Genomic DNA, 17,289 nt, shown 5'->3' on the forward strand with positions numbered 1-17,289 from the left:
AGCATGGACATTGTGTAGAAATGCGATTGGAACAAAGGAATTAATCTAATACTAACAGACTGACTAGGGAAAACCTGGCAGGACCTGTCTGTTCAGATTTCTCCTGGCCTTTCTGTGTAGCATTCCTTCATTTAGGCATGGGGCAGGACTCTCTGGAATGAGGGTCTTGTGGCCCACAACCAGATTAGAGTGGTACCTTGGGCAGATGAAAGGAGAGCAGAAGAAGATCAAAGAGAGAGATTCTGTTTCCTGAGGCCTGTTTCTGAGGCCTAGAGCACCCCAACATTATAACAAAAGACTATCTATGGGAGTTATGAGCCAGGAATGGTGGATAAAAAAAAATTATATATTTAGATGATTGATAGATAAATGATAAATATCACAGGCATGGATTGATCAACACTTCTATTACAGATTAGAATGTTTCACTTCACAGTTTTTTTAAAATCATGTCAATTTTTATGATAGCTGTCAATTTGGGAAAATTTGTATTAAATTTTTTATATGAGTTGTGTGATTTCAGGCCATTGTTCAGTAATTAATCCTAAGTGTTCTCTTTTTTTTTGAGATAGGGTCACACTTTTTCACCCAAGCTTGAGTGCAGTGGCATGATCTCGGCTCACTGCAGCCTCGACCTCCTGGGTTCAAGGGATCCTTCTGCCTCAGCCCACAAGTAGCTGGGACTATAGTCATGCGCCACCATGCCCGGCTCCTAAATGTTCTTTGAAATTGGTGGCACTCATTAACCAGTTTGTGATAGGTCCTCATTTTAGTGTACTAATGTGAATTTTACACAATCTCCACCAATGTCAATGTTTTATGTCAAATCAACAAGACATTTAGTATTTTCCCAATGTATTCATGGAATTTCCTTTTTCTTATTGGATTACAAATAATCCAAATGCCTATTTATTCTATTAAAAATTTGTCTACCTTTTTTCTTTTTTTTTTGAGACGGAGTCTCGCTCTCTCGCCCAGGCTGGAGTGCAGTGGTGCGATTGCTGCTCACTGCAAGCTTTGCCTCCCGGGTTCACACAATTCTCCTGCCTCAGCCTCCCGTCCTCAATTTTTTTTTTTTTTTAATAGGGGTGGATAGGCTTCAATTTCATCTAATAATATAAAGAAAAAAAAAGTAAAAGAAAAAATAGAGATGGAGTCTCGCTATGTTGCCCAGGCTGTTCTTGCGCTTCTGTGCTCAAGCCGTCCCCCTACCTCAGCTTCTCAAAGTGCTGGGATTACAGGCGTGAGCCACTGTGCCTGGCCTGCATATTCCTGTTATTGAATGACAGGCAGATCTCATTTTATAGCACTGTGCTTTATTGCGCTTCACAGATATTGTGGTTTTTACGAAACAAAAGTTTGTGACAACACTGTTTGAGCAAGTCTATTGGCACCATTTTTCCAACAGCATGTGCTCACTTCATGTCTCTGTGTCACATTTTGATAATTCTTGCAATATTCCAAACTTTTTCATTATTATTATATCTATTACGGTGATCTGTGGTCAGTGATTTTTGATACTACTATTGTAATTGTCCTGGGGTACCACCAAACAGCGCCTGTATAAAACGCCAAGTTGAATCAATAAATGTGTGTATTCGACACAACAATATTGAAATTAGGCTAGTTAATAACCCTACAATGGCCTCTAAGCATTTAAATGAAAGGAAGAGTTGCTGTCTCTCACTTTAAATCCAAGGCTGATCCAGGTGAGGAGGCACGCCTATAGTACCAGCTCCTCAAGAGCGAGGCAGGAGGATGGCTTGAGCCCAGGAGTTGGAGTCCAGCCTGGGCTATGTAGCAAGATCCCGTCTCTCTCTGAAAAAAAAAAAAAATCAAAAGCTGGAAATGATTAAGCTCAGCAAGGAAGGCACATCAAAAGCCAAGATAATCTGAAAGCTAGGCCTCTCGTGCCACTTAGCCAAGTTGCAAATACAAAAGAAATGTTCTTGAAGGAAATTAAAAGTGCTATTCCAGTGAACACATGAATGATAAGCAAAAGAAACAGCCTTATTCCTGATATGGAGAAAGTTTTAGTGCTCTGGATAGAAGACCAAACCAGCTACAACACTCCCTTAAGTCCACCTAGTTGGGCCGGGCACGGTGGCTCACGCCTGTAATCCCAGCACTTTGGGAGGCTGAGGCAGGTGGATCACGAGGTCAGGAGATTGAGACCATCCTGGCTAACACGGTGAAACCCTGTCTCTACTAAAAATACAAAAAAATTAGCCAGGCGCGGTGGCGGGCGCCTGTAGTCCCACTATTCGGGAGGCTGAGGCAGGAGAATGGTGTGAACCTGGGAGGCGGAGCTTACAGTGAGCTGAGATCACACCACTGCATTCCAACCTGGGCAACACAGCAAGACTCTGTCTCAAAAAAAAAAAAAAGAAAAAAAGAAAAAAAAAAGAAAGAAAAAGAAAAAAGAAGTTCACCTACTCAAGAGCAAGGCCCTAACTCTCTTCACTTCTATGAAGGGTGAGAGAGGTGAGGAAGAAAAAAAGTTTGAAGTTAGCCGAGGTTGGTTCATGAGGTTTAAGAAAAGAGGTTATCTCCATAACATACAAGTGCAAGGTGAAGCAGCAAGTGCTGATGCAGAACCTGAAGCAAGTTATCCAGAAGATCTAGCTAAGACAATTGATGAAGGTGGCTACACTTACAGATTTTGAATGTAGATGAAACAGCCTTCTACGGACGAAGATACCATCTAAGACTTTCATGACTAGAGAGAAGTCAATGCTTCAAAACTTCAAAGGGATGGCTGACTTTCTTGTTAGGGGTTAACACAGTTGGTTCCTTTATTTTTTTATTTTTGTTTTTTTTTGAGAAAAGGTCTCACTGTGTCACACAGGCTGGAGTGCAGCGGCACAATCTCAGCTCACTGCAACTTCCACCTCCTGGGTTCAAGTGATTCTCGTGCCTCGAGTAGCTGGGATTACAGGCACATGTCACCATGCCCAGATCTTTTTTTTTTTTGCATTTTTAGTAGAGATAGGTTTTACCATGTTGGCCAGGCTGGTCTCAAAGTCCTGACTTCAAATGATCTGCCCACCTCAGCCTCCCAAAGTGTTGGGATTACAGGCATGAGGCACCACACCCTGCCAGCTGGTTTCTTTAAGTTGAGAGCAATGCTTACTTATCATTCCAAAAATCCTAAGGCCCTTCAGAATTATACTAAATTGGTTCTGCCTGTGCTCTATCAATGGACCAACAAAGCCGGGATGACAGCACATTTGTTTACAACATGGTTTACTGAATATTTTAAGCCCACTATTGAGACCTACTGCCCAGAAAAAAAGATTCCTTTCAGAATATTACTGCTCATTGACAATACATCTAGTCATCCAAGGACTCTGATGGAGATGTAGTAGAAGAGCAATATTGTTTTCATTTCTGCTAACACAATATCCATTTTGTAGCCTATGGATCAAGATGTAATTTCCAGTTTCAAGTCTTATTATTTAAGAAATACATTTTGTAAGGCTATAACTGCCATAGATAATGATTTTTTTTTTTCTGATGCATCTGGGCAAAGTAAAATGAAAACCTTCTGAAAAAGATTCGCTATTTTAGATGCCATTAAGAACATTTATGATTCATGAGAAAAGATCAAAACATTGAGATTAACAGGAGTTTGATGGAAGGTAATTCCAACTCTCATGGATGACTTTGAGGGGTTCAGGACTTCAGTGCAAGAAGTAATACCAGACATGGTGGAAATAGCAAGAGAGCTAGAATCAGAAATGGAATCTGAAGATGTGACCAAATTGCTGCAATCTCGTGATGAAACTGGAATGGTGAGGAGTTGTTTCTTAGGGGGTAGAATCTACTCCTATTCCATTGACGATGGAGCTTTAAAACAACAAACAAACAGAAAAGAGTTTACTCATGGTGAAGACACTGTAATCATTATTGAAATGACAAAAAAAGAATTTAGAATAGTCCATAAACTTAGATGATACAGCAGCTGCAGGGCTTGAAGGGATTGATGCCAAGTTTGAAAGAAGTTCTACTGTGGGTAAAATGCTATGAAACAGCATTACATCCTACAGAGAAATCTTTCATGAAAGAGTCAGCCGGGCGCGGTGGCTCACGCTTGTAATCCCAACACTCTGGGAAGTCCAGGCGGGCGGATCACCTGAGGTCGGGAGTTTGAGACCAGCCTGAGCAACATGGAGAAACCCTGTCTCTACTAAAAATACAAAATTAGCCGGGTATGGTGCTGCATGCCTCGAATCCCAGTTATTCGGGAGGCCTAGGCAGGAAAATCGCTTGAATCCGGGAGGTGGAGGTTGTGGTGAGCGGAGATCGCGCCATTGCACTCCAGCCTGGGCAACAAGAGCAAAACTCTGTCTTAAAAACAAACAAGCAAACAAACAAACACAAAATTAACTGGGTGTGGTGGCGCATGTAATCCCAGCTACTCTGGAGGCTGAGGCAGAAGAATATCTTGAACCCGGGAGGCAGAGGTTGCAGGGAGCTGAGATCGCGTCATTGAACTTCAGCTTGGGCAACAAGAGTGAAACTCCATTTGAAAAAAAAAAAGAAACGAAGAGCCAACTGATGTGGCAAACTTCACTGTTGTCTCATTGTAAGAAATTGCTGCAGCCATCTCTGCCTTCAGCAAGTGCTACCCTCATCAGTTAGCAGCCATTAACACGAGGCAAGACCCTCCACCCACAAAAAGATGATGACTGTCGCTGAAGTCTCAGATGATTGTTAGCACTTTTTAGCAATGAAGTATATTTAAATTAAAGTCTGCACATTTTTTTTAGACATAATGCTATTGCACACCTGATAGACTACAGTATAGTGCAAATGTAAGTTTCATATGCACTGGGAAACCAAATAATTTGTGTTGCTCACACTGTATTGTGATATTAGTTTTACTGCAGTGCTCTGAAGCCTGATCTGCAATATCTCCAAGGTATGCCTGTAGACACATTGCCAGGGGTTCTTCTCTGAGCCTTGACATGTGCTTACGTAAATGAGAGGCCTGAAGCTTAAGCATTGTTAGCTTTGAGATAAATTTTTATTGTATTTTATTTACTTCATTTTTCAAGACAGAGTCTCACTCTGTCACCCAGGCTGGGTGCATTGGCATGATCATGGCTCAGAGCAGCCTCAACCTCCCAGGCTCAAGTGACCCTCCTAGTGCAGCCTCCCAAGTAGCTGGGACCACCGGCATGTATCACTATGCCTGGCTAATTTTTGATTTTTTGTAGTGATGAGATCTCCCTATGTTGCCCAGGGTGTTCTCAAACTCCTGGATGCAAGCAATCCTTCTGCCTTAGGCTCCCAAAGTATTGGGATTATAGGCGTGTAATTGCCTGCTGGGAGGCAAGTCCCTTACACTGCACTCTGTCATTCCCTCCTTCCTGCCTCAACCTTTTTTTGTTTTTCCTTGAGACAGAGTCTTGCATTGTCGCCTGGGCTGGAGTGATCTTGGCTCACTGCAATCTTCCCCTCCCGGGTTCAAACCATTCTTCTGCCTCAGCCTCCTGAGTAGCTGGGATTACAGGTGCCCGCCACCACCCCTGGCTAATTTTTTGTATTTTTAGTAGAGACGGGGTTTCACTATGTTGGCCAGGCTGGTCTCCAACTCCTACCTCGTGATCTGCCCACCTCGGCCTCCCAAAGTGCTGGGATTATGGGCATGAGCCACCGTGCCCAGCCCTTTCTGCCTCAACTTTGCACCTTTTCTTCAGCGAGTCACCCTGGGCTAAGATACAGACTTTCAGTTTGGACAATTATTTTTCTTGGCCTCAGTTTCCTCTTTGGTTACAGGGATAGTAACTACGTCATGCAGATGTGCCTGGGAGAATGGGGTGAAAAGAATACAGGAAGCACCTTGTCTACAGTGGGCCGGTTACTTGTTTTTCCTTCTTTCTGAGCTGCAGGGAAGGGGGTTCTAATGCCAAGGCTTAGTAAGGAAGGTTCCCAGGAACAGAACAACCCCCTCTCTCAGTCCCAAGCCTCCCATGGACTGTGCTCCTTCTCTTCAGGCCTTCCCTTCTCCCTCTGATTAAGCCTTCAACACTTGGTGGGACTCTGCGCAGGGACACAATTTCGTACTCTTAATCCCAAAGGAGATAAAGGCTGGGAAATCTAGGGAAGGAATGTGAAGCCTGTTGGAAAAAGTCCTTTTAAAAGCAGCAAGAAGTGACCTTGTCTCCCTTCTTCCATTCCCCTGGGGCTTGTGAACAGCCTTCAGTATGCAAGTTGGAGTAAGAGCTTCAGAAAGACTGGCTGTGAGGGTTTGGAGAGAGGTTTGAGAAAGCAGCTCAGAGACTCACAGAGTCACACCAAGAGCTTAGCTAATCTGCACCGGAGGAAGACAAATGTCCTTGGTCTGGTGGGACAGCTTTGTGAGGCTTGGAGCACGCAGCCTACCGAGGTGAGTTCAATGCCAGCCCTGCAAGCTGGGAGGTAGAGAGGCCAAACCAAATTGGAAAAAATGACAAAACCCCTATGTACTTTCTAGAACAGTACATACCAGCTAGGAAGTAGTACCCCAAGGTCAGTTCCTTAGCTTTTGACTTATTCTAATGTAGGGCCTCCATTTTTAATAAACTCTCCAGGTGATTCTTAGCCGGAGATTTGAGGCCCGCAATTTAAGAAACTGCTTCTGAGACTGCAGAGACATCCTCAGGGCTGGAAGTTCTTTCTTGACCCGACCAGACTGTCTTCTGCTGTGAAACTAGTTTGGTCTGATTCTGCTGGCTTCTCTGCAGATTACACTCATCAGGGGTTGGCTTGGCGCCTCCTGGGCAGTGGGGCAAGGGTAATCATAGTAACCTAGGTGAAGTCCCTGGGGAAAACTGTGACCGTGGGCCGCTGACAGAACTCCCTCGGCCCATGGTAAGCTCTTTAAGTTCGGGTTCTGACCTAAAAGTTTGGCCAAAGCCAAAGTGCAGAGCAGGGCACGCTAGGGCGGGTCAATCCTTCAGAGCCGCTGTTGGGCTGGAGCGCGGGGCTGCAACGGTTGGAGCGACCGGCTCGGGTTCCTACGCCTCCAGCACAAGGCAACTGCCCACTGGAGGTGGGAGGGGCGGGGCCGGGGGCGGGGCCTGAGCCGAGGAACGCGGGCTAGTGGTTGCCACGGTAACGCGTCAACACCAAGGCCTTGGAGGCGCCCGGGCGGCGACAGAGGTCCGGAGTCAGGGCGTGTGGCTGAGGACATGGTGAGGGAGAACCTCAGATGGGGCCTCTTGTGTCCTGAATTGTGTGGGGGCTCTGAGTGGGGAAAGTGGGGGCCTAGGGGAGGGCAGAGTTGGGTCTAAGGGTCGGGAAGGCCCAGGAGTAAGAACACCTCTAGAAGAAGCAAGGGAGATCATGAGGTGGGGTCAGAAGGGGAATTAGGGATAGCGTCGATAGTGATTGGAAATGTGGAGCGCGCTGAGCGGAGCAGTTGGAGAGAAAGGGATGTCCCAACCCTCTCCCCGATGCCATCAGACCGGAGCCTCAGTGGACCAAAGATTGTGGATGTGGTGTGGGAAAAAACACGGGTGAGGAGGCCAGATAATGGGTAGTGGTACCTGTTTTGCCACTAACTAGCAAGATGACTGTGGATAAGTCATCTAATGTGCCCGAGCCTCAGGTTTTTCTCCTGTTAGCAGGGCTTCCTGTCCCTCAGTAGATAGTCAATAAATATTTGGCAGTGAATGAATGAGTGAATGAGTGAATGAATGAATGAATAAATGGGTGAGTGAGTGAGGAGTGTCTCAGGTTTGCAAGGCCCGGGAGAGAGACTGGGACAGGCCTGTCAGCCTGGGTTTCACTGGAATGGGGAGGACCGTCAGGGTCCTGAAGGTTGAGAAGGCCAGCAAGGCCTGGGAGGAACCATGAAGGGGATGCCTGGGCTTCAGTGTGTTGGTCCCAGAAGGGAGAAGAAGGGCAGAGGATAAGTGTTGGAGTCTTGGGTTATTGGAACTGACCTAGAATGTCTGGGGCACAACAGGTGGCAAAGGTTGCTACTTGGGTATACTTGTGGACAAACTTCAGGCCCAGAGGCTGCATTGCTTTTCTGGGGCTCAGTGGACCTCAGAAGAGTTTTGTTAATTATTAAACAAGCCTTCAACAAAGAGCAGTTCCTGACTTTCGAGGACTCCCTGCAGTGTTGTAATTGGGGTGGGGGGGATCCCTTTTCACTTATGTATTCTATTTGATTCAGTGCCCCATCTTCTCTCAGCACCTTACAAACCCAGTAGCGTATGTATGTACGTGAGCACCTACTGTCATGCCTGGTGTCTAAGGGCATATGGTAAATGTTAGTTCCCCTTTTGTCCTCTTTTAAAAATTTCCTATTTCCAAGCTCTCACAGGTCATAAGTTGCACCTGGGCAAGACTCGTGGACTTCAGAGCACCCAGATCGGGGATTCCCCATCCAGGAGCCACTCAGGGCAGGGGTTTGACTCACTGACTGAGCCCCTTTGAAATTCCTGGGACAGGACTGGGCATATGGACACTTTTGAGAAGCAGTGGGTCTAAGTTAGTGATCTCTGGTAGGCCAGGTATGTGTGTTTGTGTACATATGGTGCTACTCAATAGGTTTGAAGAATATTTAAAGGTGTGAGAAGAGATAGTAAGGGTGGCGAGGCTCACAATTAGGCAGACTTCCAGAACTCTTATAAAAATAATGATTAAAATCCTCCAGAAGGAGAGATGGGGACCTCAGTACTGACTAGGATGTTATCTTCTGGTAGCATCCTACAGATGGCCAACTTGGTCCCACTTGAAGAAAGAGGATAATTGCGTGGATCACTCAGAGTAAAAGTCAAGGGGTCTGGTTCATGGGACTCTCCCTTACTTGGTAACTAAAGTCTTCTGAAAGGGAAGTAGAACCAGGCCAAGGGTTTGAAGCCTGAATTTGCCAGCCTGCGGTGACTCTGTGCAAAAAAAGAACTAGATCTCAGAATGGGTAAGACATCTAGGAAAAGACATATCTTTCCTGAACATATCAACTCGTTCAGTTGATGGGTGTTGAAGTTACATCAGGGAAACTCCATACTGACCTATTCTAGCCCCATTCCAGCTTCGTCTTGCTGGATTTGAGTGAAACATCCCGGATCCCGGAATATATAATGCTATTTTTTTTTTTTTTAAAGGGTTGTACTCTCTTGCTTTCAGAGTTGGGGCACCAGGCCCGTTGCTATGCTTTGTTTTCAAATAAAAAATAGTTTTTTTTTTTTTTCTGGTCATAAAAATAGCTGTCTACTCATTGTAGGAAATTATTCAATAAAGAAACATTTAAGATGGTAAAGCTTACCTGACATACTGTTAAACATTTTTTTGAACATGCTTTCAGTAATACATTCTGGGCACATACCTGCCATTCAAACATCTTTACAAGAATACTTCTACATTTGTTTTTCTTTTTGAGATGGAGTCGCTTAGGCTGGAGGGCAGTGGCGCGATCTTGGCTCACTGCAACCTCTGCCTCCCGGGTTCAAGCGATTCTCCTGCCTCAGCCTCCCAAGTAGCTGGGATTTCAGCCTCCCGAGTAGCTGGGATTACAGGCACATGCCACTATGCCTGGCTACTTTTTGTATTTTTTTGTAGAGACGGGGGCTTCACTATGTTGGACAGGCTGGTCTCGAACTCCTGACCTCAGGTGATCCACCCACCTTGGCCTCCCAAAGTACTGGGATTACAGGCATGAGCCACCATGCCTGGCCAAGAATACTTATATTTCTTTTTCTTTCTTTATTATTATTATTTTTTTGAGATAATATCTTGCTCTGTCACCCAGGCTGGAGTGCAGTGGCTCAACCTTGGCTCACTGCAACCTCTGCCTCCCGGGATCAAGCTATCCTTCTGCCTCAGCCTCCCAAGTAGCTGGGACTATAAGTATACGCCACCACGCCTGGCTAATTTTCATACTTTTTATAGAGATGGGGTTTTGCCATGTTGCCCAGGCTGGTCTTGAACTCCTGAGTTCATTCGATCCACCCGCCTTGTCTTCCCCAAAATCTTTCATACTCATTATAGGTATGAGCCATGGCACCCAGCCTTATGTGTTTCTTACAGTCTGTTTTCTTTACAACTTAACGTGTTATGGAGATCATCCTGTATCAATGTCTGCAAATCAAAATCATTATTTGTTTGATCAGCAAATCTTTCTGCATCAGAGTCTCTCATAGAGCTCCTAGCTGTGGCTGAATTCTTGTGCTCCAGGAGTTGGAAGGCTTATGAAGAGAGGGGGAGTCAGCTGAGTCACCAAGACAAAAATATCAAAGCAGGGCTGGCATCTTTATCTGTCCCCAGTCCTCATTTTCCCCAGACCCCCTGCCTTCTCAGCTGCCTTCCCTTCAAGAGCTGTCTCCCCACAAGCAGGACTGGATATGCTTCTCCTTATGCACAGTTCAGCTTCTTGGCAATATTTATTTGGTCATGCAAAGAAGAAAACCAGCCCGTCACCTCCTAAAAGAACTTCTTCACTATTGCCTCTGGCCCAGAGAGATCCAACTTTACGTTTATGCTTGGTTCTCCATTTTTTTCTAGTATGTTTACACAGTGACCTCTGTAATCCTTGTTACCCTTGGCAAAACTGTTTATTCTAACGCTGGTGTAAGGCTGTGGCTTCAAAGTCAGCATTTTCCAAATGAGGTTTTCTCAACCACCCAACCCTAGAGTTCAGAGCTTCCCTCTGTCCTGCTCAGTGGCCACTTTTCTGTGGTCATCTGTTTTTCTTCCTCTGTTCTGGCTCAGGCAGTCCTTGCTGTGACTTCCTCTTGACATGGGTACCAAGGGCATAGGAAACAGGAGATGCAGGCTCAGCCCTGGAGGAACCTGCAGTCTGGCGGACACTTCAGCACAAGGGAAAACCTGTTGGAGTCCTTGAAAAGAGACAGGAAAACAAATGGAAAACAATAATACTTTCCATCTGTATTCCAAAGCCCTTTCACATACGTTATTATCCACAGTGGAGACCACATACGTGATCTGGAAAACATGGAATGGCGGAGTGACTTGGAGTCAGGCAGGCATATTCCAGAAAAGTATCCATCTCAATCTGGTCTGCAGTCCTGTCCTTGAGAGGTCATCTTTCTTCATCAAATGCACGTTGCTATATTGTTCCTAGTATGTGCCAGGCACTGCGCCTTTTCCCTTAATTACATGCAAAACTCATGATCCAAAGCCTTCCACCTTTTCCAGTTATTCCAAATGCTTAGCCTCAATCCCACCTACTGAAGTTTCTATTCATTTCCTCTTATTCTATTTTTGGTGGAAAGGGGAGCTGTAGCTCACCACCTACCATATAATAACCCTTTAGAGGCTGTTATTAGGCATCCTTGGGGTTGCTATTTTTACCTTTTAATAAATCCAAGCTTCTCTGCTCTACTGTATTGGGGCTGGCTGAGGCTGTAGAGGGAGACTCCCTGTGTTAGCCTTTTGCTGGCTGTGCCAGGCAGTGAGGGGAATGCACATATAGCAGTGTTCAATGTACAGCACAGAGACAGCTGGAAAATAATTGTCCAATTGAGTGTGAAAACCTGATACAGGTGTAACAGGCACTGGGATGTCTGGTTGGTAATGACAGATCAGAGAGAGCTTTCAGAACACTGTCCAGGGCTTAGTGACCTGGAATGCATGGTATATTTCCCTGTCTACCCTGTTCCCTTGACAGCTGCTGATTCCCAGTCTTGGGAATGTGTCTGGCCCATTCCTTCAAGGTAACCCAGTTTAGAGAGATGTGGGGCATATGGGCTCCTCCAAAGTGAGGTTTGAGTCAGCTTTATCATAAGCCTGGAGTCATCCAGTAGTCCTTGTAGATACTACCTTTTCAAGATAGACGTCTACTCTTGGGACTGAGCTGAAGCTGCCTGTCCTTTGGGAATGGAGGTTGTGTTAATCAGATTCTTAGTTACAAGCGACAGAACCAGAATTCCAATTTAAGTAAAAGAGAATGTGTTAAGAGGGTTTTGGAGAGCTCAAAAATAGGAACAAAGGAAGGTTCTGCAGCTGGAATCAAGACCACGATCAAAACCTAGAACTGATCTGGCAAGGACCCTGATGCACTGTTGTATCCCCAAAACTTCCAACTCTGTACATAGGGTGCTGCTGCTGGCATCGTTATCAGTGTTGTCCAGACACTGGGTCTGACTGCCAGTTCTGTTTGGGTCAGAAAGGTTTTCCTTGTTCTGCCTTTTGGTTCACTAGTTCCCTAGTCATTGTCAGTCCAGGGCCATCTCACTGGGTAAGCCTAGGTCCCTTGGGCAGGCTGAGAAGGTGAATATTTGATGTTTTCAGCTTCTGTAGTTGGAGATGAGCACTATCTCCCACAACTCATTAGATGGGGAATTTGCCAAAATAGGAAGTTAGTAGGGGGCTAAAAAATGACTAAGGCACACTAAAAGGGTCTTGGGAGAGAAACAGCCAAATAGTGGATATTATGAACTGGTTTGCTTGATTGTAGCTAGTAATCATTTATCATTCACCACTGCCTCAAGTTTATTGGGCATCAGCCACATGCCAAGCAGTGGGTGAGGCGCTTTTCCATATCCTGTGCTCCCACCATAACCTTGTAAGATTGTGGAGATACGAAGGAGGTCAAACAGTGGTATCATTTGTGAGAAAGACTTGAAGCACAAGCTGAAAAGACTGGAGGCAAAGGGGACACTGTGCATGTCTGGAGAGGCAAGTCCAAATTGCCCCACGAGAGGTTGTCCTCTTGGGAAACTGGTACTAGTCTGATAATGAGAAACTGTTGCTTCTCTCCTCCTGCCATTCCTGCTTCTTTTATCTTTACTTCTATCCTATGTGGCCGACTTGGCCTTCAGCTTCGGGGACTATGGAATTGCTTTTTAAAAAACCGCAAAAAACAAAGCAGTTTTGTTTTTAATTGACACATAATTATTGTACACATTTATGGGGTACAGTGTGATGTTTTGATACATGTATGTACATTGTATAATGATCAAATCAGGGTAATTAGCATATCCATTACCTAAAACACTTGTCATTTCTTTGCGGTGAGAACACTCAAAATTCTCTCTTCTAGATAGTTTGAAATATACAATATAAATAATATACATTATTGTATACATATATATTAATATATATTATTGTATACATGTATATTAATATACATTTATATATAGTAATATATATTATATACATGTATATAATATACATTTATATATAGTTATATATTATTATATACATGTATATTAATATACATTTATATATAGTAATATACATTATTAACTCTAGTCATTCTATTGTGCTATCAAATACTAGATCTTACCATCTCATTTAATCTTATAACATTTATATTTCTCAAAATCCTCTCCTCTAGATATTGTGTATCTCTTTTGAGATATACAGTACATTATTATCAACTATAGTGGCCTTTCTGTGCAATAGAGCACCAGAACTTATTCCTTCTATCTAACTGTAACTGTGCACTCATTGATCAACCTCTCCCCATGCCCCTCCCCTTCCTCTCTTCAGCCTCTGGTAACCACCATTCTACTCTCTACTTCTATGAGATCAACTGTTTTACAGAAATGCTCCTTTGTGCAGAGCTCTCTTTTTGCAGAGACCCCCCTGCTCTGTAGGGATGCCCTCCATCTGTTACTCTTTGTCCCCTACGGTTCAGAGTTTACACAGCCGCTTTCCCTAACTGTTTCTTTTTCACATGCCCACCCACTCCCCCAGCATGGGCTGGTGAATTGTTGACTGCTCAGGACCTGGATGCCACTCAGTACTGATGACCCAAACTTTCTGCCTCTTCCTGCAGCCACTAAGCACAACTGGCATCCTGAGCTCCTCTTCTGCCGCTTCCAACAGGTCAAGGAATAAGGCTCGCTATCGGACCAAAGCCGTGAGCTCTGAAGTGGATGAGAGCCTCTTTGGAGATATCAAGGTAATCTTCAACAAGTCCTTTCAAGTCAATGCCACCTGCAGGCAGAAGCCCAAAAATGTAGCTCAGGGCAAAGCTTCTGCTGAGTAACCTTGCTCTCATGGGTAGCTCTCATAATGAAGACAAAGGGGAATTCTGAGACCTGAGTTGCAGAGCTTTGGGATCTAGTGGGGCCTATTTCAACAGGGACACCCGGCTTCTTCCACCCCAGAGTCTCTCATGTCTTCACAGTGTTTAAAATCTGTTGTAATGTCAAAAGGGAGGCTCAGCTGCAGAGAGTGCAATAGTTGCAGTTGAGCTCCATGATGGAACCGCTGGAGGGCTGATGGGCTAAGCTTGCAGACAAGAGCAACATCTTCCCCCTCCATCCAAGGATAATAGCATCAGAGTACAACACAAAACCATCCTCCTTTCTCAGTTGCTCAACTAAAACAATTATTTAGCTTTGGGAAATGAGCAGGTCTTTATTTGCAAGTGTTGTCTAGACCAGGAGGTTGACAACTCCTTTAGTCTGGATAAAGAGAGCTAGATAATAGAGCTTTGACTGATTTTGGTACACATGGAGTTTAGTAGGTGAGAAGGAAGAGAGGGAAGGAGAAAAAGAGAATGAGACATGGAGAGAAGGGCAGTGAGAGTTTAAGAGAAGGGGAAAAGGGAAAGAGAGACACCAATAGTGATCTGAATCCCTCTGCCAGTGGGGAAGGTGGGGAGAGGAGAGTTGGTGTTACTCTTCAACATCTTCATTGTGAATTGAAGAGGACTCTCCAGAGGGATCAAGATAGGCTTCTTAATCCATTTAGAAGACTCTCACTCTGCAGCAGTTTTCCTGTTGGTAAGGAAAAGGATCAACAGATGCATTTATTTATTTATTTATTTTTAAGACAGGGTTTCACTCCTGTCACCCAGGCTGCAGTGCAATGGTACAATCTTGGCTCACTGCCACCTCCGCTTCCCAGGCTCAAGTGATTCTCCTGCCTCAGCCTCCCAAGTAGTTGGGACTACAGGTGCACACCACCATGCCTGGCTAATTTTTGTATTTTTTGTAAAGACAGGGTTTCATCGTGTTCCCCACACTGGTCTTGAACTCCTAAGCTCAAGCAATCTGCCTGCCTTGACCTCCCAAAGTGCTGGCATTACAGGTGTGAGTCACCCCACCTGGCCGAAATGCAATTTCACTTACAGACATTTGTGTTGTTGTTGCTGTTGTTGTGGGTACATGTGGAGTTTTCTAGTCAAAGCAAAGAGAGATTTGGAATTGGCTGAGTTCTCCAGGAGCAGTCACGCTGGCTGGCAAAAGGTGGTTATCAGAAAAATGCTTGTCCCTTGCCCAGTTTCTTTGGCCTCATTGGTGGGTAAGAGTTCAGGAAGTCTCTCAACAGGCAGTAGAGGGCAGAAGTGGCCTGTGGCATGACTGAGTTGTGCCCACGTGAAAGCAGAGATGGGCACCAGGTGGCAGCAGCACACAGGGGACTGTGAGTGCAAAGTGAGGTAGGACAAGCGGGGCCATCCCCCTGCCTCTGGTCAGGATCACAGTGGCTGCATTAATGACACATCCTTTCCTGTGTTTAGACATTTTCTGAAACAGGTGATTTCATTTTCTTGTTATCTAACTCCTTCAGGTTGGAGAATTTTGAAAAACAAAAACAAAACAAAAAAAACACAGTCTGTGTTCTTGCTGAATTCTAACTCACTGACCTCAGCACCAACTCAATGAGCTGGTAGAGAACTACCCATAGATCTTAAGGGTAGGCCTCTGCAGGTCATTTAGCAATTTCTATCTCCCTCAATATGGCTTTTTGCGGGGGTTAAAGTAATTTAATTGTAAGAAAGAATTTAAAATGACCAAGGTCAAAGACTGTAAGAGTCTGTAACAAATTATATTGCTTCAAACCCACTGTGTGGTCCTAGAGAGATAATTATTTCTTCTTTCGTAAAGGAAAATCTTTCATGGAGAGAGGAAAACCTAGAGACCAGAAATTTGCTTTCATTCCTGATGACTTTAGACTGGGTATAGACACACACTAGTGACCGCCACTCTTTACTATCCCTACCGTTCTGCAAGGAATATCTGTGCAAGAACAAGAGACTTGTTCTCTGAAAAGCTGGTCAGGACCCAGCACGGTGGCTCACGCCTGTAATCCCAGCACTTTGGGAGGCCCAGGTGGACGGATCACCTGAGGTCAGGAGATTGAGACCAGCCTGGCCAACATGGAGAAACCCCATCTCTTCTAAAAACACAAAAATTAGCCAGGTGTGGTAGTGGTTGTCTGTAATCCCAGCTACTCGGGAGACTGAGGCAGGAGAATTGCTTGAACTCGGGAGGCAGTGGTTGTAGTGAGCCAAGACTGTGCCACTACACTCTAGCCTGAGTGACAGAGCAAGACTCCATCTCAAAAGAAAAAAAGAAAAGAAAAAAGAAAAGAAAAGAAAAGAAAAGAAAAGCTGGTCAGTACAGAACACATCCAGCCATGCTCAGATATAGGGCATCACGCTGGTCTATCCTTGAAGTTAGGACTGACCAGCAGGAAGTGGGGGTGACAAGCTTCTAAGCTACTCTTTCTGAACTCATAGTCCCCAGCCCAGGGCCAGAGTGACAGCCCCATTGTGCTGCTCCGAGATAAGCATACCCTTCAAAAAACTCTCACTGCTTTGGGCTTGGATCGAAAGCCAGAGACCATCCAGCTCATCACCCGGGACATGGTCCGAGAGCTCATGTAAGTACACAGTCCCCTGTCCTTCTTTGCCCAGTCCCTATCCTTTTGCTAAGGATCTTTGCAAAGAGATGGATAAACCCACCTGGTTTCATTCTGTCTGTCCAATCCCCACTTCTTTCCTATTCATTTTCCCCTTTTTGTTTGATAGTTCGTTCTTTCTTCTCCGTCCTGGCCTCTCTTGTTTCTCCCATTGTATCTATTATTGCCACTGTCCTTTATTCTCAGCTTCATTCTCCTTCCTTACTTCTGGCTGGCTGTGTGAGCTAAGGGACTGGTAGAGGGGAGGTGCTTAGTGAGTCCTCTCTAAGTCCCCATTAGTGCCCTCCCTAAAGAGAAGTGATCCAGATGAGTCACTTCCTTTCGGCTGCATTAAGAATCTGAAGCAAAGGGAAACTGACCAGATGCCTCATTAGACCCCTGGCTTCCTCCCAGACTCTAAAGCCGTAAGAGGAAATTCACAGGGGCTCCTTGGTTTCCTTTGGGATTAGCTCAGCCCCGCTTCCTGACTAGAGCTGCCCCCAGGCTTGAGCCCCTCCTGTGGGGCTTAGGCCTAGCTCAACCATGTGCCATGAGCCAACACTGCTCGGTGGTTTAGCTCTTGTGTTAGTGCTTCACCCTTTACAACCGTTCTCCCTGCCCTGGCTCCACTCACTAAAAACCCTAATTCCCAGAAAATGCTACCTGTGTCATAGCTGGGGAAGCACATCTGGG

At 45.1% G+C, this 17,289-nt stretch overlaps 1 protein-coding gene across 3 annotated transcripts in view; it reads left to right on the plus strand.

Annotated features, from left to right (window-relative positions):
• The first annotated feature begins 6,199 nt into the window (after positions 1-6,199).
• The window catches only part of CFAP45 (cilia and flagella associated protein 45), a 29,173-nt gene continuing 18,083 nt past the window's right edge, over positions 6,200-17,289 (plus strand). The window contains exons 1-3 of one of the 3 annotated variants that reach the window (XM_077941120.1): positions 6,200-6,394; positions 13,742-13,867; positions 16,436-16,578. In XM_077941120.1, coding sequence (XP_077797246.1) covers positions 16,562-16,578 — 17 coding nt within the window. In that variant the 5' untranslated portion in view covers positions 6,200-6,394; positions 13,742-13,867; positions 16,436-16,561. Of the gene's footprint in view, positions 6,395-7,087; positions 7,182-13,579; positions 13,868-16,435; positions 16,579-17,289 lie in introns of those variants that run through there. The other 2 variants (XM_015112826.3, XM_077941110.1) reach the window with 2 other exon arrangements.

This window comes from Macaca mulatta, chromosome 1 (assembly GCF_049350105.2).
Source record: "Macaca mulatta isolate MMU2019108-1 chromosome 1, T2T-MMU8v2.0, whole genome shotgun sequence".
In the NCBI taxonomy this organism is placed as follows: Eukaryota; Metazoa; Chordata; class Mammalia; order Primates; family Cercopithecidae; genus Macaca; species Macaca mulatta.